Here is a 24,124-nt window from a genome sequence, read left to right as displayed (position 1 = left end):
ACTTGTCATTACTATTCATCTTAAATTACCCCAAGTGTTTGTTTTTCTACAATATAATCTCTTAAGAAAATGTAATATTGGATCACATAAACGCTGATGCCAATATACCTGTGATAGACCAAGATCAGCCAACTGACTTCCTTAAATGGAAATAAACAGTACATCCTGAATGTAATATAATAAAATATCACATATTTCTCCATAAAACCTCATAGAATCAACCCAGTGCAACACATGCAATTTAATGTAACAGAAGAACCCAATATGGTCCAGTAAACCTGCTGGTGAATCCTGTGCTGGTACACACACCAAAGGCACCATATATACAGTAAATAATGTTTAATCTATTTCTATATTAAAATTTCCATTACAGTTTATTTTATCCCATCCCCCTCTTCTGTCTGTCTTTTTTCTTTCTTAACACGACTGAACTGACACTGAAGAAATGATTTCCTGATGCCGGTGGTGGCTGAGTCATTTTCTGCTTATGACTTCTTACAGCAGCCGTAATATCGTGGCCCGACATCTCACAAGAAAACCACCCCACCAAACACAATACAGACATGTGACATGCTTTATTGAGATACAACAATATTTACAGCTAACTAAGCAGTCAATTATATCACTGATTGGAAACAGAGAATGCACTGAGAAGCGCTGACAGAAGCAGAGATATTCAGAGCTTTGTGCGAAGGAAACAAGGCTGTGATCACTAATCCACGGGCATCGGCAGGTCCTGGAAGTTGTTGACCTCTGGATGGTAGTGACTGATCTCGGGTTGTTCACCGTTGAGCTCAGCGTACTCTACTGAACCATGCTGACACACAAAGCAGAGCCATTAAACCACAGCTACTCCATTTATTTAATCTGATCATTAAACTTCGGCTAAAATGGTTAACAATCAAATAAAAGTATGCTTTTAAGATGTCTTGTAATATGTATGCAAAATCTGACTTTAAACTATGTCTTCATCCATTTGCCTAATTACCAAAGTGCTAATTCTTATTTTCATTGAAGCAAAACCTAATAACACACTCCCAGAGGATGCTGGGAATAAGACTACTGTCAGACCACAGCATGTAAACACCAAGATTATACACTGATGAAAGAATCAACCTTTTTTTAGATGACATGATGTCACATCCTTTGCTTTTTTTTTTTTTTTTTCTCAAATTCCTCTCTTCATCTGCCTCCAGCACCATGTAGGGACAAACAGCTCAGTCAAGAGCAGCAGTGATTAAGGTGCTGGGGGACAGTATGCTGGTTGAGATGGGCTTGGAGGTAATTTGACTAGGCCGCAGCACTGATGTGAGCGGGCGATAAGGAAGGAAGCCCCAGCCCAAATGCCTTTGTTCTTGTCTGGAAACTTTGACAGCAGTTTCCCACTCACTCTGGATTATCAGCCTGTAAACGGTCACTCTGACCAGGAGGGAGCGATACCAGGATGATTCATCAAGTAGTTAAAAGTATAAAGGTTTTTATTTAACTAATTGTTTGATTTCACATAAAAGGCTCCTACAATTTTGTACCATTTATTTTAAATACAGTACAGGAAAAAATAAATAGTAAATTGTGACTTACTCATATTTAACAATGTGAAGCACTTCCTGTAGAACTGTGTGACTGCCACATTCTCACAACATTCCCACTGATTTTTTCATTTGTTTATAATTACATAATACCTTATAGACCTTACTGACTGACCTTACTAATACACAGTTAATACATTCTTAATGGGAGCTGCAGTTGTTTGACCTTGTTAATCGTTAATTTTCGATTTCTCACAGCAACAAGCAGTTGAGCTGATTTGTCTTAGGACCTGGAAAGTAAACTCTGGTAATACACTCCAGATTTAGAAGGACTGGTGAAAGAAAGGCTGAATGAGAGATTGCATGTTATTACATATGCTAACAGAGGCTAGCCTGGATGTGACATCATGAGTTTAGCTGGAGGGCTGAATTATATGTGGAATGGGACTGGGTGGGCTTCCGTAGACTTGTCGTATAACTAATAATAACATAAACTGTCATCATAATGTGAAAATGTAAAGTTGATAAGTCTGTGAAACTGATTAATATAATTTCAATGGAATTTTAACTGTATACAATGGCATAGATATCCATATAATGAATCCATGTAATTGTCATCAACAAGAAAAGTTTGGTTGACAAAAAATGAGGCCGATCTGACATGTAAATGTGCTTTTAACTGTAGGAGATGATTTAAATCAGAAGTGTCTGTAAAAATCTTGTTTTTGTCAATTTCTTTTGAAAAAGCAGAGCACTTAATAATGCATGGATATAGCAGATCTTTACACTATATGGATGATATATGTATGTATATACTGTATATATATCCGCAGTGGAAACTGTTTTCAAGTCACAGGTGAGCAGAAAAAGGCACACAGGTATAATGATGGTAGCAGGAAGAACACGAGTGTGATTGTGCTGCTAATTACTCACATAGTCATGGTAGTCAGCAGCACCTAAAGGAAAAAGCATCACAGGTTAGAAGGGTGTGCCCTGCTCACTCACTGGCTGACCTCAGAGTTATTCATTATCAGTCATCTGACAGTCATGACGGCATGGCTGACCTTGTTGACTCACTTGTTCCTCCTCTGCTGTGGCCCTATGTTTCATCAGTTGTTGAAATCAATATTTAGAATATTTCCAGTCATTCTTACGGATGCTTTCTAAACAACAGCGGGTTTTAGTCAGTGTTGAACAGGAAACATTAGGACTCCGATGGACTGCTCGATAGACACATCTAGTGTCTGGCTACTGTTCTAATAACAGGAAGTTCCTGCCAGCAGTAACAGGATATGGTCACGGTTCTGTAGCAGGCCAGGGTAAACTATCCCTCCATTATGCTGGGGTGGTATCGAGGTATCCCAAGGTATTTAGAGATCCCAAAAAGGCAAGATTTTCAGTACAGACACTCCTCTTTCCATTTAACTAACATAGAGACGCTGTAGTGTGGAGATATATTGTAGTGCACAGCACACACCACCAGAGGTCAGTCTCAACTGTTGGAACAGGCAGCTAAGCTGAGAAAAATGGCGTCAGTGAGTGATTGGGATAGCACTACACGACTAATAACTAAAAAACTGCCTCTGTCCCTGTTTGGGAGTATTTTAGTTGAGGATTAGTTAGCATTGTTGCTATGTAGCATCAGCTATATCAGAACTTGAGAGTGTCTTTCATTGAAAGAAGAGCAAGTAACGGCACCACAGACATTACTTTGTAAAAGGACGTTTTCGCTCTAATCTTGTGGACAAGGCCTTAGGCTTTAGGCCTTAGGACTGCTGCAGCGACTCACACTCGACTACAAGGCGAGTAAGTTGGAAGAAACACGAACACAAGCAGTAGTCCGCCATTGTTGTTGCTGTTGTTAGGAGACATCGCGGAGCTCAGAGGTCAAAGGCTAGAGGTCGAGGGGTAGGCCGATAGCGTCAAGAAAGTATGCAGATTCGCCAAACACACGAAAACGCAAGGGCAGCATTTTCAGATTTTTCCACGCTGAGAGCTGGTTTTAAAAAAGTGCGTTTTCAGGTGCTACTGGATCCATGTGGACGATCGGCCAAAACGATGCAAAATGTGCGTTTACACTAAAGAGCGTTTCCGTTTGGACGGGGCCTTAACTGGCTTCAATAAAAGTTTAATTTACTAACGGGCTTTGCTGGAAGAACTCTCCCTTTTCTGATTGGTTGATTCTGATTCTGGTTTGTTGAAATTAGATCGTAATGGAAGGTGATCGACGGATGGTTGGTCCAATCACGTGCAAAGTATTTTTTAGTATTTATTTTCCAAATAGTTTCTGGCAGCTCCTCTCCAAGTGGTTAGCTATAGAGAGAAGGTTAAGCATCTGACCACCAGTCAAGTCCACATTTTCACTTTCACGTAAGCTGTGTTTAGGTTTCCATCAATTGCTGCTAATTGTGTGCAGTGGGTTTATTTAAGTGTTTTCACTGAGAAAAGCTGCCTGTAGTGGCTTAAAATGAGGCTGATGAGAGCAGTTAGACCTAAACAGTTAAGTTGCACTAAAACCAAAACAATGAGCTGAAAGACACTAAAATGCTCTGCAGAGCTGAAGGGAACTGTGGGCTTGCACGATTATCCATGGGTTTGTTACTATGAGGAACTTCGATCACATTAACATTTAATCCATTGTTAGTGTAAATGTAATTATCAGTGCATCTTTAAAGATGTTAAACTCACCATGTGGAGAGTTTTGGAGCTCGCTGTACACTGTGTCTGTGCCTTTTCTGAGCGGGACTGTTAATGTAAAAAGCAACACATTAACCTACTTGAACATCAAGAGACACAGTTGAGCAGATACTGTCTGTTTGATCTATCATAAACAGAAATCTAAAATTAGGTGGGTTGTGTCACATTGTCTGTCCAGCCCGTTGGGACCTTGAGCACAGGACCATGATGAACATGGGACCAGTATCAGAAACCAGCATGGCAATTAGCTCAGCCCTTCCTGTTTATATAGTCTGCAATGTGTCTGGAAATCCCAGCAGTTATCCCTGCAGTTACAGCAGCTTGGAGATGTGTTAATTACGGGTAATTAGGCCCCTCCCAGGATGTGTTGGTCCCTGATACCAGCTATAAAGGAATGTGGGTAAAGAAGCTTCTGGTGAAGGTGCTTTGAATGGAAAGGGAGATTGTACAGAAGAAAAACAGGAGGACAAAATTTGAAACTGAGAGTTTGGTGTCTGAGAAACAATGCATATATATAATTATTGTTTGTGTGATTGTAGAGTGTTTACCTCTGGCAGGATCCACAGGCCGGGGATGTACCACCTCAGTGTACTCCACATCAGGCTCTTTGGTTACCATGCTGCTTTCCTCGTCAATGGCTACATCTAAATACATGAACAGAATTACCTGTAAAACATGCTAAAATTCTGCTGGACTTCATATTATTTTAATTTAAGGTATTATTTTTTTCACAGTTGGTTTCATCTTGACCTTGGAAATAAAGGTTTGGTGAAACAATAAACAAATAGAATAAAGAAATAAACCCCTGGAACTCTTACGCTTGGAGCTAAGCGACGCACAGCGCAAGTGTCATCGCTAGTTTCAGTCTGATACACTTGTCATTTTCACGCCCAGCACCCAGTAGCCAATGTGCCTGCGGCCACCTGTGCACCCCTGGGTGTGTTGGTCCTAAAGTGAGGTGTGGTCAGGCACACTGATTGCAGATTGCTATCTTGAGCTTGCTATCATGCTCCAAAGGAAACAGAACCAAACTTTTAGCCTCTGAAATACATATTTTTAGACAGAATCTCAGGATTTATCAGGAACGCTGCTTCATGCCAAACTCCTCCTCAGTTAAATATCAGTGTATTTTTTCAGAGGTGTGGCATAGGGTCCAGCAGGGCCACATGGCTGTCCCTCACTGAAGACTAGTGTTACTGTTTAATAATGGGAATGGTAGTGGACAATCAGATTGGGTGATTTATGTTCAGCCCAAAAAAAACACAGTGATGACTAAGAGCTCTGGATAAAGCTAGTAAGCTGACCTTCAGCACGGATTAATCTGTTAGTGTGTCAGTTGGTTTTCTTGACTTGTCTGCTTCATACAAATGGAAAATTTAATTTTCATTTAATTAGGTTTCATATCCACACCAATAGTTAATTAGGTCTATGCTGGGCTGAGAGCCATCATCCATCCAAGTTTTGTGGAAATCTGTTCACTGGTTTTTATGTAACACTGCTAACAAAACAACAAACCAAACAAGTGGAAAACAGGTGAAAACATCCTCTCTGTGGCAAAGGTAAAAAAATAAAAGAACAACCTCAAACTTTGTTTGAATACACTAATCAGTAAACGTCAGGTAGATATATGGTGACCTGATTTCTTAAGTTTGTTTGTCAATATATCATTAAAATATTCATATATAAAGTTATCTTTGAAATGAAAAATGGGGATAATTCTTGTCTCAAGTATTTTGACCATCTTAACTTCTGTAACTGATGGCACATGTTGTACTGAAAGCATCAAAAGTAAAAGTGTTGACGTTTCAGTAAAATGTTTTCCTTTGTGAGAACCACGTCTTCTTTCGCTTTGTGACGATTGATATTCAAACTAATCCATGAGTATTTTTAGAGTTTATTAGGCTGATGAAAGAGGAAGATTTTCTCAACACATAAAGCCACACTTTTTTCAGTTATGAATTCACAAATCTGGAGAAACATAGTTTTGACTGGACAGGACGGGGAGGGAAAATTGTTATCTGGATAGTAACTAAAGCTGTCGGACAAATGCAGCGAGAAACATTGAGGCACTCTGAGATGAAGTGATTGGTTCTCACTAAATCCAGTCATGTTAAATATACATGCTCCCGTTCAAACTGTATGACATTTTCAGTTAAACCATGAACATAATGGTTCATAATACAAAGCCTGCCTCACCTTCCTCAGGTGGTCGTTTGGTCCAGACGCTGACTGCAGCTCCGCTGTCCATGATCACTGTGACACACAGAGAGACAGACATCATGAATTAGGGTGGCTGCCAAACACAGACTTTGATTAAGTTATAAAGATTCTGCACTATTTAGAATAAATACACATACCTTAATAAGCAATTAGCAGTTAAATCACACATTACAGAGCAACATATATGAATATCACCTGACATCTAGGCAATATGTAGTCATTCCATTTTTGGGGTAAAATTATATAATCACCTTCTTGCTTTGGGTTGCATGAGATGAATGATACCACTCTTAAGTTTGTTAGCTAAATACAAAGCTACAGCCAGCAACCATTTAGCTTAACTTGGTATAAAGACCAGAAATAATACAGCTAACCTAGCTCTGCACAAAATGGCTTATTACCATGTTCTTTCTTGTTTGTTTAAACCATACAATAACTTAAGTGAAAATATAAAAAAAAAAATGTAGTTTAACAAGGAGGTCATTTCTAATTTTTACAATTTGAATTCTTTAAAAACTTTTGAACAAAGCCTGGCTGACAGTTCCCTTCTTCCATTCTGTATCGCTTAGGTACACTAACAGTCGGACATAGGAGTGGTATTGCTCTTCTCACCCAATGCTTAAAAGTGAATAGAACTATGTGCACAAATTTGAACTCTTTTCCCATGTCTAAAAGTGAGACATGGGCATTATATTCTGCCTCACAGTCATAAAGGAGAGATGTGAGGCATTCTTTGTGGCATATCTCTACAATTTGGCCTTCAGTGACGGCTTTCTTACTCCTAAAATACAGGCAGTAACAAAGGAGCAGATTTCATCTGGTGCATACAGAAATCTTCCGCTGCCTTGTGCACAATAGGCTGTTAATTCAGCAGCAGCTGCACAACAAGCTCTGGAAAAAACATCTTCCCACTGCAACTTCCCAGTTGGTAATGTAATCGTGCACACAGCCCAGCCAGGCTTATGGGATTAATTTCCTCCACCTGCTGCATGTATTCAAACTCGCCTGGCCTGAAACAAAATAAGCCCCACCCTCGCCACCAGTTTCATCAACACTGAGCCCCCTGCCCCCAACCCACTCTGTGCAAACATAGGAAGTTTCTTACAGGCTCCATTGTTTCAACTTTTCAAGGAAGTCTCTGTCGTGAGTTCCTTTTTAGGAAATGAATCTACTTTATGTTTTATTACCATGGGTCTTTGCTTAGGACGGTTGCACTATCCAGAATATATACTGAAATGGAAGGTTAAGGCAGGCGTGATGATAATAAACAAGTTTTTGGATTTAGCATTTTATGCTCTATAAAGGTTTTCAGTATATTTAGCCTCGGCTGGAGCAAAATGAATTGTACTGACACACTTCTAAATAAAACCAATGTCTTTATTCTATATGTGTCTCTTCCACTCAGTCAAGGGATCAACCAAAAATATATACAAACAGTTCCTGTGACGGAGATAAAATGTATATACAAATGAATCTGTCACCAAGCCCATTTAAACATGCACATCACACACATAGAGCAGTTGCAACAATAAAGGACATGAAACAAATTAAGACAAAAAGGACAAAGACATGAATGTTAAGTATAAATTCAGAGGCCATCTAGATTGCAGGAGGAGGGGAGAGGGAGCAGCGGGTCCTTGGTTTATTTAGTTTTCATAACACGCCCCTCCTTTTCACTGAGAGAACTCATCAGTGAAGACAGTGTCCAAATCCCACCACACTGGCATCAGAATTACTGCTCCCTTCTTTGAAAGTATTTTAGAAAATGTAATTCAGTCCCGCCCATAGTGGGGCATCTCTACACTGTGGCTGGGATACTGTAGCTGCTCCTGTTGCTGATGTCAGCGGGAAGCGACGCCGTACTATCTCGCACCCCATTGGTCACTCTCCCCTCTGTGCCATCATAGAGTAGCGCTGCGTCTGGAAGAAGATGATAATGAGCGCCCTAAGCAACAATTGACAATCAATGCCATGTGCTATGATTGAACCACTTAAGTGGCTCCTTCCTGCGTAAGCACGGCTGGTACTTCAGTTTACTTCCTATGACAACTGCATCCTATAGGCAACTTTTCCTGCCTCTTCAATACATAGACACAAACACAATGAGCATGCAAACATGTCAGAGACAGACAAAGGCAGTATGCTCCAAGGTACATATGTTGTGCATGCACGTAAACTACAACAGGATATCTACAACTGGAAGGCAACACAGACAGTTACATAAACAAAAGTAGCCATGAGCCCTGCATGCATATTTGAACATGGATCATGGGATGAAAATGGGTTGCTGTGGCTACAACAGGAAGCATGCCATGACTGTTGAGGCAGGAGAGATGACCAATGGCTGTTAACATGATGACTGATAGAGACAGTCAGTGGTACACAGGAGAATAGTTAAATCAAGCTACCTTTGTCTGCGTTATAAACCTCTGTGTCGTGGGTTAGAGTCACTGTTAAAGAGTCATCTGATTTAGGGCTTGAAGGCTTTCTGAGAAATAGTGAAAATAAAGTCATCTTGGGCAGCGGAGCTTGAATAACATCTGTGATATAATTCCGATACATGCTACAATACACTTCAGTAACCAGACTGGTGGTTTTGCATGTTGCTCGCCTATTATGATTAGCAGCCTGTTGCAGCTTGTGTTAAAGGCTCCCTGAGGAGTTTTCTTCAGAGCATACAAAATGTTTCACCAGAACAGATTGTGTCCATCATGGAGACTTAACAAAAGCTGCTGTCCTTAAGAAAACAAAAACAAAAACTTTGTTTTTAATTTTTTTAAAATATGAAAACCTTTCACATTTAAGTTTGATGGCTTACAGTCCTCTTCTTCCTGCATTTTGCCAGACAGTTCCTACTTTATCACTGAAATTTGCTCCTATTCCCACATGTAGGGAATATGAATGTGCTTGACAACTAAGTATACAGCAAAAAATCTCTGTCTGTCTGTATGTCATTTGCATATCTTGAGAATTGTTCATCCAGTCTGTTTCACACTCAGCCGGTTTTGTGCTGAGGACCCAAGGAGGTGCAGTGTCAGGACAGGACGATCTGTGCAGAACAGCATGTTTTGCAGGCACTGTATTAGTACAAACAAAATGAGGATTCACTCAGCTAGTTCTATTTAATGTCCAGGGAGAATCTTGCACCTCTGATGTAATCATGACTTGCCCTTGTCCAGTACTGGGGCACCAGCGCCATCATACAGTATATATTTAATACATATTACACATATCATTGTCCTGCGTTACCTTATGCAATATTTTTTTTTGTCTTTGTATATATATTTTGTTATTGTACCTACTTAACTTAATTAACTTATTAGTTATTTATGTGACTTGGCTACTGTAACACTGCAACTTCCACCAGGGATTAATAAATTACTCAAATAATCAAACTTAAAGGGACAACATTTTGGAAAATATGTTTGTTTGCCCTCTTTCTGAGTTTGATGACAATATCAACACCTCTTTCATGTGTACATTAAATATGAAACTAGAGTCAGAATACAAAGGGAAACGGCTAAAGGTAACAAAATTTGCCTTCAAGAAGGCATTCATCATATTATATGTTTTTAATCCATATAAAATCTAAAGTAAAAAACATATTTATGGTTTTACAGAGGGTTATTGATGTTGAGGTTGCTGATGTCTTGTCGTCACCTCAAGGTTGGCAGAGAGATTAACTGACAACAAAGGAAACTCTCTCAATACTCTGCATGTCTTGTCTCAAGCACGTCTCAGGTCAAGAAAGTTGATCTTCCTATCAAACTATTATTTGACTTATTTCTACCTGGAAGGTAGGATATCAAACTAAAAATGTAACAAGACGTCAGTGTGCTTTAAACTGTATGAACATGCAAAACAACTAGTGTGGTTCTTTATAGACTATAAATAACAGAAACATAACACTCTCACACCCTCAGGCAACTAAGCCAGCTAATAAAACTAGATGCACCGTCACTAACTTCTACAGAATCTGTCACATTCAGAGGAGCCAAGTAGTCAAGCCAACTCACACTGACAATTCAGCAGCTCCATCTCTTTTACCTACAATAAGAGAGGAGAGGTGAGAAGAAGAGCAGGAGCAAGTAGGTGGAGGAAAGTTGTTTTTCATACATAGTTAGACAAAAGAGGCCTGACTCGCTGGAGGACTGTAGGTCTCTCTACCTCTCTTGGATCTGAAGCAGAGCACACACACCACCACCAACACTGAAACCGCCAGCAGACAGAACCCTCCGATCAGAGCTTTCTTCCACAAGACCATTTGCACTACAAAGAGAGAGAGTGAGAGAGAGACAGGAAGAACAAAAATTCAGTGACAAACAAAAATAACGGAAATTTGGAAAATGGATACAAGCGGTATTCCCCATAGTTCAGTTTCTGGCCAAATACTTGAGAAGCTAAGGACAATCCTATCAGCTTCAGCAGCACTTTTTGTTAAGTGGTGATTAGCAAATGTTAGCATGCTAACACCCATGAGTGTGCTAACCATTAGCAAGTTAGCATTGTCACAGTGAGCTTATTGGCATGCTAAAATGAGCATTTAGCTCATTTACTGCTGTTCTGACGTATGATGATGCTATCATAGCTGTGTTGTAGCTTAGGTCTTGCAAGTCCTCCAACGTTATGGAAGTAGATTCAATATTAAATCTTGTAGTAGTCCGTTTCAAAGTATTGTAAAGTATGTAAAATTAAAGGGCAAAAGCTGAAATTACTAGATTTTGGAATCTTTTGGAATAGAGCTGAGATACAAATGCACACACAGTCTGCGCTCAATGTTAGCAATCAGTCTGCATAGGGAGGTGGTGGGGACAGATGGTTTGGTCAAGGAAGCTCAGGACTTTCAAACAGGACATTGCAGTGAAGTGAAATAACTGCAATTATGTAAACATTTGTAAATTAAGTAACATAGTAATTTTAACACAAACCATGTTTTCCTAAACCTAACCAAGTAGTTTTCTTTCTTTAACCTGAACACAAAGCGCATATAAGGAAGGTCCTGTCAGTGATACACTGTAACAGTTATCTTGTTTTGGGAGTGACTGGCAATCAACTTATACAGTCTTCTGGTATGTGGATGTGCTGGTTGGAAGGCAGCCTGTTCAATTTTATTTTGCAACTACATCACTGCCACTGCAAAACCATAACCAGTTAGATGCACAATCAAAATTGTGGGTACGGTAAAAATTGTCTTGCAGCTTTGTTGGAAGACAGCTGTAAATTTACATTTACTTACCCAAGTAGCCTACTGAGAATCTGTTGCTTAACTTTCCTTAGAAACAGTTATTTTTTGTGCATGTCCCAGAGGTAAAAAGTTAGAGGTCAGCATCAGTCACAGAACAGAAGGTCTGCAGCAGGTGGGTCCCTACCAAACATAAATAGCTATCATTCTCACCTGTTATCGTGACCTGCTCACTGCGGACGACTTTGTTGGCGTGGTTGAACGCCTCGCAGTAGTATCTGCCGCTGTGCTCTTTAGACACTGATGGTACCTCGTACCTGCTGTTGTCCTCATTGGAGGTGTTGGTATACAGCGGCAGGTTATTGCCTACATGGTACCATTTAAAAGTGACCGGCGGTGTGCCGTCAACACGACAAAGGAGGTAGAGATGTTGTCCCTCATAAATTTCTCGGAAATCTGGGACAACCATCAGAACTGCGTGCGACGGAGGTACTGGGAGAGAAAAGGGTGAAGGAAAAGACATGAGATTAGTCAACACAGGCTCAAATATAACCTGAGGTATTATTGTGCCATTACACTGATTAGTTCTTATATATGTGTATATACGTGTGTGTATTTACATATATATATATACACACACACCCACATACACATATACACAAACACACACACACACACACACACACACACACACACACACACACACACACACACACACACACACACATGACTAGACAGACTTCAACTGCCAAACAGATAGTGTGACATGATCAAGATGCTATAAAAACAACATGAACTTTGAGGTGAAACTTATATTGCAGAAGTTGCTTCTTTTCATACAGATACTCCTCGCTAAAGCTGATGTTGCTCCACAGTGGCTAATCAAAACTGTTTACATATAGTAATCCTTTGATTGATCACGTACAACTGAACAGTGTTGATGAGCCAACATAGAAAATCTACTAATCATATAAAACAGATCAGCATACTTGAAATTTACCTATGAGAGTAGCGTTGAGTTCCTCACTATGATTATGATTGTGTCTGTGACTATTGCTTGCATTGCAGATGTACTTCTTTATGTCCTCAGGCTCGGTGATGTTGACTTCAAAGAGAGCTTGTTGAAAACGCAGCTTGATGCTGATTGTGCGCACTTCGCTGGGGCCTTTGAACAGGGTGTAGTTTATTGGCAGGCTGCCACTGTCCGACTGACAGAGGATCTTGACGGGTTGTCCAAGGACTGCCCTGCCGACCACAGAGATCTTTGGTCTGGAGACAAGAACTAAAGAGGAGAGGAGAAATATAAGTCACACTGACTCCCTGTTGACAAACCCTATGAAGCAAAATCAGAAGGCCTGTTCAGACATACGTAACCAAGCTGGCTTTATGATATTCATTAATCAGACCTACATGATTTGTATGTATATGCTCTTAATGACTTTTTTTGGGGGGGGTTATATCCTGCTGCACTAAAATTGAAAACTGCATGTCCAGCAATTTCTTGCAACTAAATGAGTCAAAAACAGATTTAATTATAATTACCTCTTGTGGCCCTAGTACTGGTAGCGTGCTTTTATGCTTTTATCTCCCCCAGATTCAACCTTTGCAATGCACTTTATTTTGGAATTAGTGAGCCTGTGAGTCTTAGACTGTACTGTTTGTACTGAAGTCTTGAATGATCTGGATCTTGCCTATATCTATGATTTGCTCAGTATGGGTCATAAACCCTAATGCCCTCCATGTTAAAATTTGCATTTGAAAGAAGCATTGAAAAAGCTTACCTTTGGGGCGTACAGTCAGGGTTTTACTTCTCTTCCTGATGCCCCTGGCTTCGGCCACACAGGTATAGATGGATTCAAACGACAGGGACTTTCTAGAAAATACTCCTTTTCTGTCGCGGGTTTGGGGTGGATCAAGAGTGTAAATCAACTCGTCCTTTCTGATTCTTTCGGAGGCATAATGCTCAGTTTTGCAGGTCAGTGTCATATCTTCCTCCTGAAAGACTTCAGCTGGAGACATGGTGAGAGTGGGCACTGAAAACAACTCTGTGGATTTAAAGAACAAAAGAAGACATTATCTGCATTGATGTCACTGAATAGAGTAACTGATGTATATGGAGCCACAAAACAAACTGACAAAATATTATTAATATAATAAATAAATAAATAAATAAATAAATCAAATATATGTATCAAATAAACACATTTCAAAAGAGCCAATTAAAGGGACAATACTGTCAATTAAATCAATGTAAAATAAAAGTAAAATAAAAAGCTTAGTACTTTACATTTCACCTCTGATAAGTTGACAAATTACCGTATACAGTACATCTGTTGCTCACTAGCTCATGCTATTTTTCAGTTATCTCTCTCTCTGCAGAGTAAACTACTCTAGCCAGTGTCAGTTCTTATATTCTTAATTCATACTGCATACAGCCATAGCATCAGTGTGTGCTTTCTTTTATCAGTAGTTTAAGCTGGAAAGCTAACACCAGGCTAGCTTTGTTAAATTAAATAGAAGAGTAAAGTTATTCACTTCCTTTTTAACTAACCAATCAGAACATAAAAGAGACATTTAAGTATAACTTAAATTTTATTATTGAACTAACAATATTGCGTTTTGATGTTTTCAGTTACTGCATATATTATAACAGTGGTCCATACTTTTGAGATCAAAAATATGGTAGCAGTAAAAACACAGGATTATAGGCACAGTGAATGCAAACATCTTTCCTCTCTCCACTCACCTATCACTGAAATCCTCTTTGTGGCAGTTTTCACCACATTTCCCATTTCTAATTTGCACTCAAACTCCTCAGGGTCGTTTGCCTGCGCTACCATGCTGTGGCTGACGTTGGTGACTCCACTTCTGAGAATCTGGGTCCCCTGGATCAGGAGGAGTCTGACACTTTCATGACTGTGCTCAGAGTTGATGACTTTGCACAAGATGTTAAGTTGGTCTCCTTCATAGACGTCATTCTCAGGGTTAATATCCAAATGTATTGTAATGGGCAGCTCTAAAGAAATAAAACCAATGAAAAAAAGTGCTGAGACTGGTCTGATGATTTGAAAAGTACAGAAATCTGAAAAGGCTCTTACCTTCGACTGAAACGTTGACATTGTTGCTTTCCTCTGACTTGACAGAGTCTGGCGGTATGAGGATGGTATAGGTACAGTGAATTCTGCGCGTGTTAACACTGCTGAAGCGAAGCTTGAACTCTGCTTGGTTGGAGCTGACCTGCTTCTCCTTGATTTCATTAGAGTCCTCGTAGATGTAGAAGTAAAATGAGCCCGTCTCACCGGGAGCCGTACATGTGGCCGTTACCTCCTCCCCTTCTTTGACCTCAAACTTGTTAAGATGGAGCTGTGGTTTTGACAGACCTAGAAAACCAAAATGTGCAAAATGTGCTGGGCTTTAATCCCACAGAGCTTGGAAAAACAGAGTAAACATTACCGAAACAACAATATCATCTGCCACATTAGAGAAATTTAAAATCTCACGGATCTCAGTTCCTTAATCAGATTTCATTGACATGTTTAACTTATATATTTTATAATTTAAAATGTAATTACTCACAATTGCCTATTAACTTCATCGGAACCAATTTAATCCACCTGAACTACTCAAACCACAACAGATAATACTGTAACCACAATAACAAACCAACCTGATACTGTGAGTTTCATGGCTTGGCTGGGCTTCTGAGGTTTGTTGTCAATGTTGATTTCACACCTATATTTGCCGCTGTTGGCGACCCTGGCCTCACCCAGGGGGTAGAGGATCTCCTCTAAGATGCTGGTCTTGTTGTAGATTAGGTTGTTGTCCTTGTATATAGTGTACTCGCGACGCAGCCCAGGTTCTGAACTAGAGACGGAGGCCTTGCATCTCAGAGTCACATTGGTGCCCCGCGTCACATCGTTACTGGGCTCGATGGTCAGGGTGATTTCCCTTAATGTGAACACTGGGGATGGAGTTGGAAAAAAAAGGAATTAGAGTTCATGTGCAAGCTACTGTATATGGGCTGACTTTCAATCCTAGAGAATGAGGGGATGGTGGTTATGCTATCTCGTCAAGATAGTTGTCAGTCTTGAAACCACTGTTTGAGACCGTTTCAACGGTTTGTTTCAACATTTGTGAGCATGAAAGAAACATATTTTTGAAGAGACCTAGGGACAAATTCCAGCCTTGTTTCTGGTGACTAAACCAGGTAAGCCAAAACATACAGTCATCTCTTCCTAACCCAAGACAAGGCGTTTTTGTGCCTAATCCTATCCAGATCTATGCACGTTGTGCTTAGGCCTGGTTAGGATTTTTACTTTTGTCTTCTCACGATTTGGTTTTAAGATTTTGCATGTGACATTAATGTTTTTTCGCTGACAGGGATGCATTAACATATATTCCAGTAGAGAGCACCTCCTTAGCACGGACATCCCTTGATTGGTGAGGTGAAAAATTGGTACAGTGTCATACAGTATATGGCACATGGTATGAACTGTACCATTGGAGGCAGAATTTCTTTAGACATGTGTGCACAGCTATGGCACGATTAGCCACAGTATAGCTATAGAAATGGGCAGGTGTTGGTTTCCCTTAAGAGAAAAGACTTTCTTGTTATGTAATATGTGAAGACGATTTCCATTTTTTAAAATGATATTAAAGGAGCAGTTTGACAGCTTTTTATTTGTTCCAAGTTAGATTAGAAGGTAAATACCCCTCTTATGTCTGTGTGTTAACTATGGTGCTGGATTATGGCAAAAAGAGAGTTTAGCGCATAGCCAGACCTATTTATCTATCCACAATGTTATGTCAGATCTGGAAAAAGGTCCACACCAATTCTCATTCTGGGATATGGAAAACATTTTTTGCTCTGGTTTGTCTGTATTTCTTTTGAGCGGGGACTTGTTTTGCATATGTTGAGGTGAGCCAAGGCATTTAAACGGCTTAAACCATGCAACAACAAGAAAAAAGGTAAGAGCTGCGAGCTTGTTTAATATTGTAGGCTACCATAAGTGACCAGGTTAGTATGGGTGGTAACTTCCCATTTTCAGGATGTATGTATGGCAGGCTTATACAAACAGCCTACATCCACTGAGTCTGAATATTCAGCACCTAACCAAAATTGTCATTGTTATATTTTGGTGATGTTCATAAATTTAGCAAAGGACATACAACATAGACATTTAATTAGTAAGCTCTATAGGTGGCAGTGTCAAGATAGCCTAGCTGTCTCCCACTGCTTACAGTCTTTATGCTAAGTATTGATTTCACTGTATTTACTAAAATATTGCGAGCTATGAGGCCAATAACTTTGAGCAAAATGCCCCAAATCTGATGGCTAGGATGTAATGTCCTATGTAAGACTGCAATTTAACTCCTACTACTACCACTACTATTATTATTATACACATAAGGCTTACATTTAACAAAAGTTTTATCTGTGGTTCTGTTTACACTCTGTATATTCATACATGTTTTTATATACTGTATATATTTAGCACATTTTCCACTTTTTTATTTTGTTTTGTGATTTGTTTAATAAGTAACTTGGAGCTATTGTCCTGTATATTTTATATTATATGTTATTATTGATTCATTCAAATACTCGAGACCATTTAGAATTTTTGCTCTTTAATTTGTAATGTTTTTCTCTAATTTGTATATGCTGGCATTTTGAGAAATACACCGGGGAGTTCAAGAAAAGACTACATGTACAACATTAATATGTTCACAGTTGTGCTGCACAGTATCTTGGTCCCCCTGTGCATTCATTAACTTTGACACCTATACCTACACATACCTGCCTGAGTATTACTGTTTTTTTTAATCCTGATTCTGTAAGAATGCACTTGACTTCCTCAGTCATAGCTTGAATATGAGTGGGTCGACTAGAATTTCCTTTTACCCTCTTCTCATTCTTGTAGATGTCAGCACTCCTTAGTAGTCATTTTGCCCTAATAATTGAAATGACGACAGCTGTCATACAGTTGAGTATCTGCTTGGCACTCAGGAAGCTGATGTGTTACCATGGAATTTCATCATACTAGTGACAGCATCCTATCTGGGTATGTGACTCACATGAAACAATTCATGGATACATGACTGTAAAATTCTTTGGCAGTGATCTGATGATTAAAAAACAAAACAACAATGCTGGTTTTAGAAGGAAATGAGGAAGAGCACATCTGTCTATATGCAGCTGGATCTAATGAAATCAGGTTTTTTTTTTTTTTTTTTTTTGTAGCTATTTTAAGTAACTTGTTTCTAGAGCTGCTCCATTAAGGGCCTTATGACCTGGACCTGTTTAGCTGTCAAAGACAAAACTGCCAACCCTGCCAACTACACAACAACTACAGCTCAAGACATTTTGTTTTGCTAACACAACTGAAAGTTTGTTCTTTTATTTTTGGATCCAGTGACAAAATATTTCCAGTGTAATCAGTTATTAATCATGGTTTACTTTCTGGCACTTTGTAATTCCCCACCTCATTGTCTCTGGATTGATTGCAGTAACTGAAATGCGTCATTCACGTGGTCCCATGTGGACGCTTTGATAATTACCTGAACTGATCCTCGAGCCATCAATCTATTCAAATACTCCTGTGGTTCAGAGGCAGGAACAGGTGGAAACCAATAAATGACTCATGGGAGATAATTTGTTATCAGGGCATGATTGTAGAAGCAACTGTCCAACGCTGCAGGAGCAATGTTTTGTCTAATAACCTGTAAGTAGCCTTTAAAGGTGCCAACAACTGAGTTTTCTGCAGTGTAACCAGAGACAGAAAGCATCTGCACAAGTACGTCAAGCCTCCCCACCATGTTACCCATATGGTGGAGAATTAGAGACAACAGGCTGCTGTTGTGGGCAGTAAACAAACCCAAAGAACAAAAAAAAAAAAACAACAACAGGAAAAGCACTTTGTCAGACAAACAGGCCACTCAGGGGACCTTTCACCATTTCAGAGCCTGCTGGATCTGGCCCACACCCAGCATCATTCAGTGAGAGCTGGCAGGCCTGATGATGAGAAGACTCAGGCGTGCAGGGCAGAGAGTTGCTGTGGACTCTCAGAAAGGTGTGTGAGCCATGTCAGGTGCAGGCTGAGCCAGTGTGTGAAACTAGATTAGTACATTTACTAAAGTACTTAGGCACAAAGTTGAGGTATTTTACTTTAGTATTTACATGTTATTCTAGATGATGACACTGATATTGCACCGATGTGTTGGATATGTGGATCAATCATGGTGTGTTTTTGTTTGGTTTTGTTTTATTTTCATTCTATTTTTGGCTCGGCCTTTATTGTCTTGTTTTGTTCTGTCGTCAAGACTGTGGTTGACTTGTCTTGACTTGTATGTATTGAAGAAATCTAAATAAAATCGTATAAAAAAAAGTATTTCCATGTTATTCTTCTGTCTACTCCACCACATTTAATATCAATATTATACTTTTTATTCCCACTGCATTTATCTGACAGTGGTCCTTACTATTTAGATGATATATCAAATGAAATGAGATACAACACATAACTGCATGAGAGATTAAAACAGTCATTCTTTATCTTTAAACAACTGGATTAAACCAGATGTTCCCAAAATGTTCGGCTTGAGGTCTCTTGCACAAAAGCAGTCCCAAGTAATCGGATCAACCAAAGAGTCACTTCCCCTCCAAACTTCTCTTTTTTTATACTGCGCTTAGACCAGGGCTAGTGCAGGGTCTTTTCTTGCATGGAGGTAATTAACACTGGTATTGGGTGCTGGTACTTTTACCTGAAGGATCTGAACTCTTCTTCCACCACTGTGCTGACTGCATCAATATAACTTGACCGAAACAGAGAGGATACGAGAGGTACACTGGCAATTTAAAGATTGGCTGAAGCTGAAACTAAATATATTTTTTTCTCAGTACGTGGGGGAAATAGTCAGCACTTTGCACTTCTTGAGCAGGGCTCAACGTGGGGGGTCAGTGCTGCAAAATGAAACTAGAGGGTTGCAAGGTCATCAAGACCAAATTAAAGAAAAAATAAAAAAACAGCTACAAAACATTTCTGCCTCGAGCGGAATTTTAAGGTCAATAACATGCTACCACTTAATTGTGCTATGTTTCATGTACTTTTGTCAGAAAAAGGTGCCATATAAAAAAAAGTATTCCTTCAAAATACTTAGTAAATGATGTCATAGCCAGATAATGCAGTGATATAATTATTACAATATAATTACAATGAGTTAAGTTGATTTTCTTGCCCTTTTCCAGCGACATAGTGGATGGTTCACCTCTTCTAAGGAGCTCAAATGGAGCAATTTGATAATGGTACATTTGATGAATCACTGATATAAGAAGCAACCACTAATATAAGAAAACCAAAGCGAGAACAACACAAACCAATCAAAATACAGGTCTTTGTTCAACTCTGGATCTTGACCCTTGTGCTGTCAACACCTCAATCTCTGCTACAACTGATCCGGACTGATTCACGCATATCACCATCCAACTCCAGAGGACAGGGAGGCGTGTGACACTGCTCGCCAGCATGTTCCCAACGCTTCCAACCACGGCTTTTCCACCATAACACACACCGACGATCAGAGAGCTCTGATAATAAACAGGAGTGTTTCCACTGACTCACGTGTCTCTCTTGGCTTTTCCAGAGTGCTTTTTAACGCCTGAACAGATAGAAAAGTCTTCCAACTGAAAGCGTAATAGCTTTGTCCACGTGGAAAGCAAAAACAGTGATGCTCCATGGGCCCTTTTTAAATCCCCAATCAGTGGAAACTCTGTTGAAGATACTCAGGAAGTTGTTTCTGTTGTGTCTTTAAATTATTTAAGATTATACTCACATCGCTGAGCATCCACCACTGTTCCTGGATGGAAGTCTTGGGGCAAGAAAAGAAAGTAAAGCACCAGGTTAGAGACAAATCTATTTACCACCTCCACAGAAACACATCCAAAGAGTGCCTATAAAGAGGGAGATAAAAGGTCAGCAGTCTTACAGCTGCACAGGAGCGTGGAGGTTAGCAGTATCAGGAGGCCCATCCTGCTGGCTGTGCTGGAGGTTAACGGACTTGTGAATATGGTGTCTGACGGGCTGTGTATGGGGGGGCAGATCTGATACTGGTGGGCGGGCGGGAGCGGACACTAAGGTGGTGCTTTACCTCAGCCACTCAGTGGTCAGCCAGTGGCGGCGGTTATCAACCAGTGCAGCCGTTGGCTTGGCTTAATTTGCCAGGAAGTGAGTGTTGTTTCCTCAGGATGTTCATGCAGCCCAGCTCTTTGCTGTTGTGGAATGTTCTCCTGTGGCCGCCTTCATGTATGTGTGTGTGCAGGCATGTGTGAAATGGTAGTCACAATAATGGTGTATTCCTTGGAGCGCCTTTCACCTCCGACCTTGGCTGGCAGGGCTGGTGCAGGTAGAGAGAAGAACAAGTCGGGAGGACATTGTTTGTGTTGCAAAACTCATTTCCTGAAGTGAAGATAATGGTTGAGCTCAGCTACTCAAAACTGTTTTCAGTGACATAAATCCCAGCCTGGCTCTTTCAGGACACATGGAGGCGGAACCATTTTTCACTGCTACTCATACTTTCCATCATGACTTACACGGGCGTAGCTCAGCTACTGAGAACAGCCCCTTTGCACATCAGCGGTTAGCCAGTGACTTGATCTAATCCAAGATGTAAATTGAATACAAATATCCCCAACTGAACACAAACACAATAAAGCATTTTTTTGTTTAGTGTTCCCTTCATTTCTAAGTAAAAGTATGTTGTAAGAAATTAAAAATATATTAAGAACATTTATAACAAAGGAGTCTGTGTCCTCAGCAGGTCAAACAAGTCTCCAGAGTCCAGTTACCACTTAATAACAGAGAAAAGGACTGTGTGTTGCTCTTCACACAGTATTGTGCCCTTCAATATTTTGTTCCAGAGACAACTTAACAATAACAATAATAATAATAATAATAATAATAATAATAATAATAATAATAATAATAATAATCATAATAATCATAATAATCATAATAATAATAATAATATGTGTTTTATAAAAATAACTTTATTGCAGGAATGTGATTAGTTTGACGTTATAAAGTAATAATCAGTTGGAGGCACCATAGATAAAAGCAACTCAGCACAGTTCACACAGGCCTGTCTTTCTGTATGGAATGTGCCTTTGATAGTGATCAATAATCAATAAAGATTATGACAACCAAATGTTGTATTTAACTGGAGGAGGAGATAGAGGAGGTGGAGCGCTGCGGTGCGCCCTCTGATCGCACCTCTGACACTGATCAACAGGATGGGTGTGGCTGGCTGAATACATTCTTCTTTGATGAGCTGTAATGATCAGAGCGTGCTTGGCGTTTCCTCTACATGCAGTAATGCCACTTCAGCAAACATAATGGCATCATCATTAAAGCAGCAAAAGCAAATCTGTAGTGATAAAGAGGAGAGTACAGAGGATCCTCTCCAGAGGAAACAGCAGTGATGGAGCTCAGGAGCTGGAGGTTTCAATAATCAGAGCAGTTCAAGTCTGTCTCTTGCGCAAATGCGCGCATCGTCTCTGGTAAGGGGGAGACGCACTTCCTGTTTCTGCTGCTGGCGTCCACCCCAGCTTCTGTTATTAATATGTCCCCCATCAAAGATCAATTATTTCACCCAGTCAAACCCATCCTGTCAATCACAACGACAGTTCTTATGACCTGTCCGGCCCGATCACAGGACTGAGATCCGCACCACATCACATCACATCACATCACACAGAGACGCACCACAGCGCTCCTCCAGAGCATATTGCTCATATACAGTGGAACGGAGCTGTCATTATGTTTAGTGATTATTGATTACTATGAAAGGCAAACTCCATGCAGAAAGACAGGCCTCAGTATCTGTGCTGGGTAGCTCGTATCCACGGTGCCTCCAGCTGATTAGTGAGAAATGACGCAGACTCCAGAGGGAGGAGGACTGATCCTCTCCTCTGTACAGCCCCGAGCACTTTAACATCCTCCTTATGTTCGTACACATACTGATCACACTGTCCTCCACTGAGATCACAACAGCTCAGTGTCGCCCTGTCTGACCCCAGCATGAAGCAGAACATCATCAAATCACGTAAATGAGATATAATATACACAGTATAACGTGAAAACTATCACTTTCGTACAATACAGTTATCAGGGCATAATGTGAAACTGATCACGTTCGCACATTAGGTTTCCCGTTATAACGTGATAGTGTTCTGTGTCTTGTGTGTCAGCGCTACTCTGCGTACAACAGCAAAAAGTGACTTACACAATATATCGAAGCTCATAAAACATACCTGACAACCGGCGAGTAACACCAGTTCAGCTATGCCCTCACACCTCAGCTGCTGCACAAATCAAACGGTACAGAAACACTTCAGCAGACTCCTGATCAGTTGCAGCATGGCTAAAAACACGGAAGTGTCACACATCAGTGCAGCTCAGCTCAACCGCGAAGCACAAGAACAGACACACATACAGACATACAGACATACAGACAGACAGACAGACAGACAGACAGACAGACAGACAGACAGACAGACAGACAGAGGTCAGCCTGGACACACAGGGCCCACAGCACTGAGCCTGGAGGTTCAGGAGCTGAGGCTCAAACGTGCCACATATGGACTCAGAGGCCTAGAATAGAATTATTTACAGATTATATGGAATAATAACAAATTGCATATAAAAATGTCACTGTTACTATTGACCTTGTTACACCAGCAAGGCTGCCATCCACTTAATATCGTGCAGGTTCCACCTCATGCAGCCAAAGCAGGATGTACCTGGACATATTTCCATCAGACTTTGCAGTATTGAAAAGGGGGTGTGTGTGTGTGTGTGTGTGTGTTTTCTGCAACTACCAGCCTAAATGGCCTTGATACTTTTTTGTTTGGACTTTTGTTTATGGTTTGTTTTACTTCATTAGTTTTTTCCTGTGTAGGACAAGAATTCAATAATGCCAGATAGAGTAAAACATTTGGGTGGTGAGAATCTAAAGGAATTAGTTGATTTTCAATTGGTGAAATAAACAAGATGGAGGGTCTCGAAAAATGGCATTTGAGTTGTATATGACTTATGTGCGTGTTTAACATATTTCATTATGTTATGTTGGATATTACATGTTCCATGGCAAATTATAGCCAGGCGGTAACATTACTAGCCAGGAGGTGGCTAGTGTCAGTGAAGGAGCCTCCGTCCTGTGAGAAAGAGGAGGATGTTTCTAGTAGCATGGACGTTCCTCATGTGGTTATGTGTGCATTTCAAATGATTCAGGCAGATCTGGGGATGGCCCACTCACTGGACTGGACTTTTCAGGGTCTCAGCCATTTCTGTGGGTTGGCCTAAATAAAGTAACACAACATTAACACCACTGACAGGTGATGTGAAAAAGTCATCTTGAAACGTTGCAGTGCTCCACTGGGAGACCCTGGATCCTGGCATTCATGTGGGTGCCACTTGACACACACCACCCATCCAAACACTGC

At 40.3% G+C, this 24,124-nt stretch overlaps 1 protein-coding gene across 12 annotated transcripts; it reads right to left on the bottom strand.

Annotated features, from left to right (window-relative positions):
• Positions 1-551: 551 nt before the first annotated feature.
• Positions 552-23,065, bottom strand: si:dkey-237i9.8 (platelet endothelial cell adhesion molecule). 12 transcript variants are annotated; one of them, XM_037109723.1, is made up of 17 exons: positions 22,934-23,065; positions 20,611-21,018; positions 20,458-20,493; positions 15,296-15,589; positions 14,727-15,008; positions 14,375-14,644; positions 13,410-13,673; positions 12,629-12,910; positions 11,842-12,120; positions 10,614-10,715; positions 10,463-10,493; positions 8,855-8,934; positions 6,423-6,479; positions 4,775-4,870; positions 4,218-4,274; positions 2,463-2,485; positions 552-817 (listed from the first exon to the last, which is right to left on the bottom strand). In XM_037109723.1, the coding sequence occupies exons 2-17, from the start codon at positions 20,651-20,653 to the stop codon at positions 713-715; spliced, it is 2,301 nt and encodes a 766-aa protein (XP_036965618.1). In that variant the 5' UTR covers positions 20,654-21,018; positions 22,934-23,065; the 3' UTR covers positions 552-712. The 12 variants fall into 12 exon arrangements, 9 of the variants coding, with proteins under 9 accessions (XP_036965618.1, XP_036965626.1, XP_036965634.1 ...); XM_037109731.1 differs by lacking the exon at positions 4,218-4,274; XM_037109739.1 differs by lacking the exons at positions 8,855-8,934; positions 10,463-10,493.
• Positions 23,066-24,124: the final 1,059 nt, after the last annotated feature.

This window comes from Acanthopagrus latus, chromosome 1, assembly GCF_904848185.1.
Source record: "Acanthopagrus latus isolate v.2019 chromosome 1, fAcaLat1.1, whole genome shotgun sequence".
In the NCBI taxonomy this organism is placed as follows: Eukaryota; Metazoa; Chordata; class Actinopteri; order Spariformes; family Sparidae; genus Acanthopagrus; species Acanthopagrus latus.
Note: the sequence above shows the minus strand (reverse complement) of the source record. Positions and strands in the feature narration are given on the sequence as shown.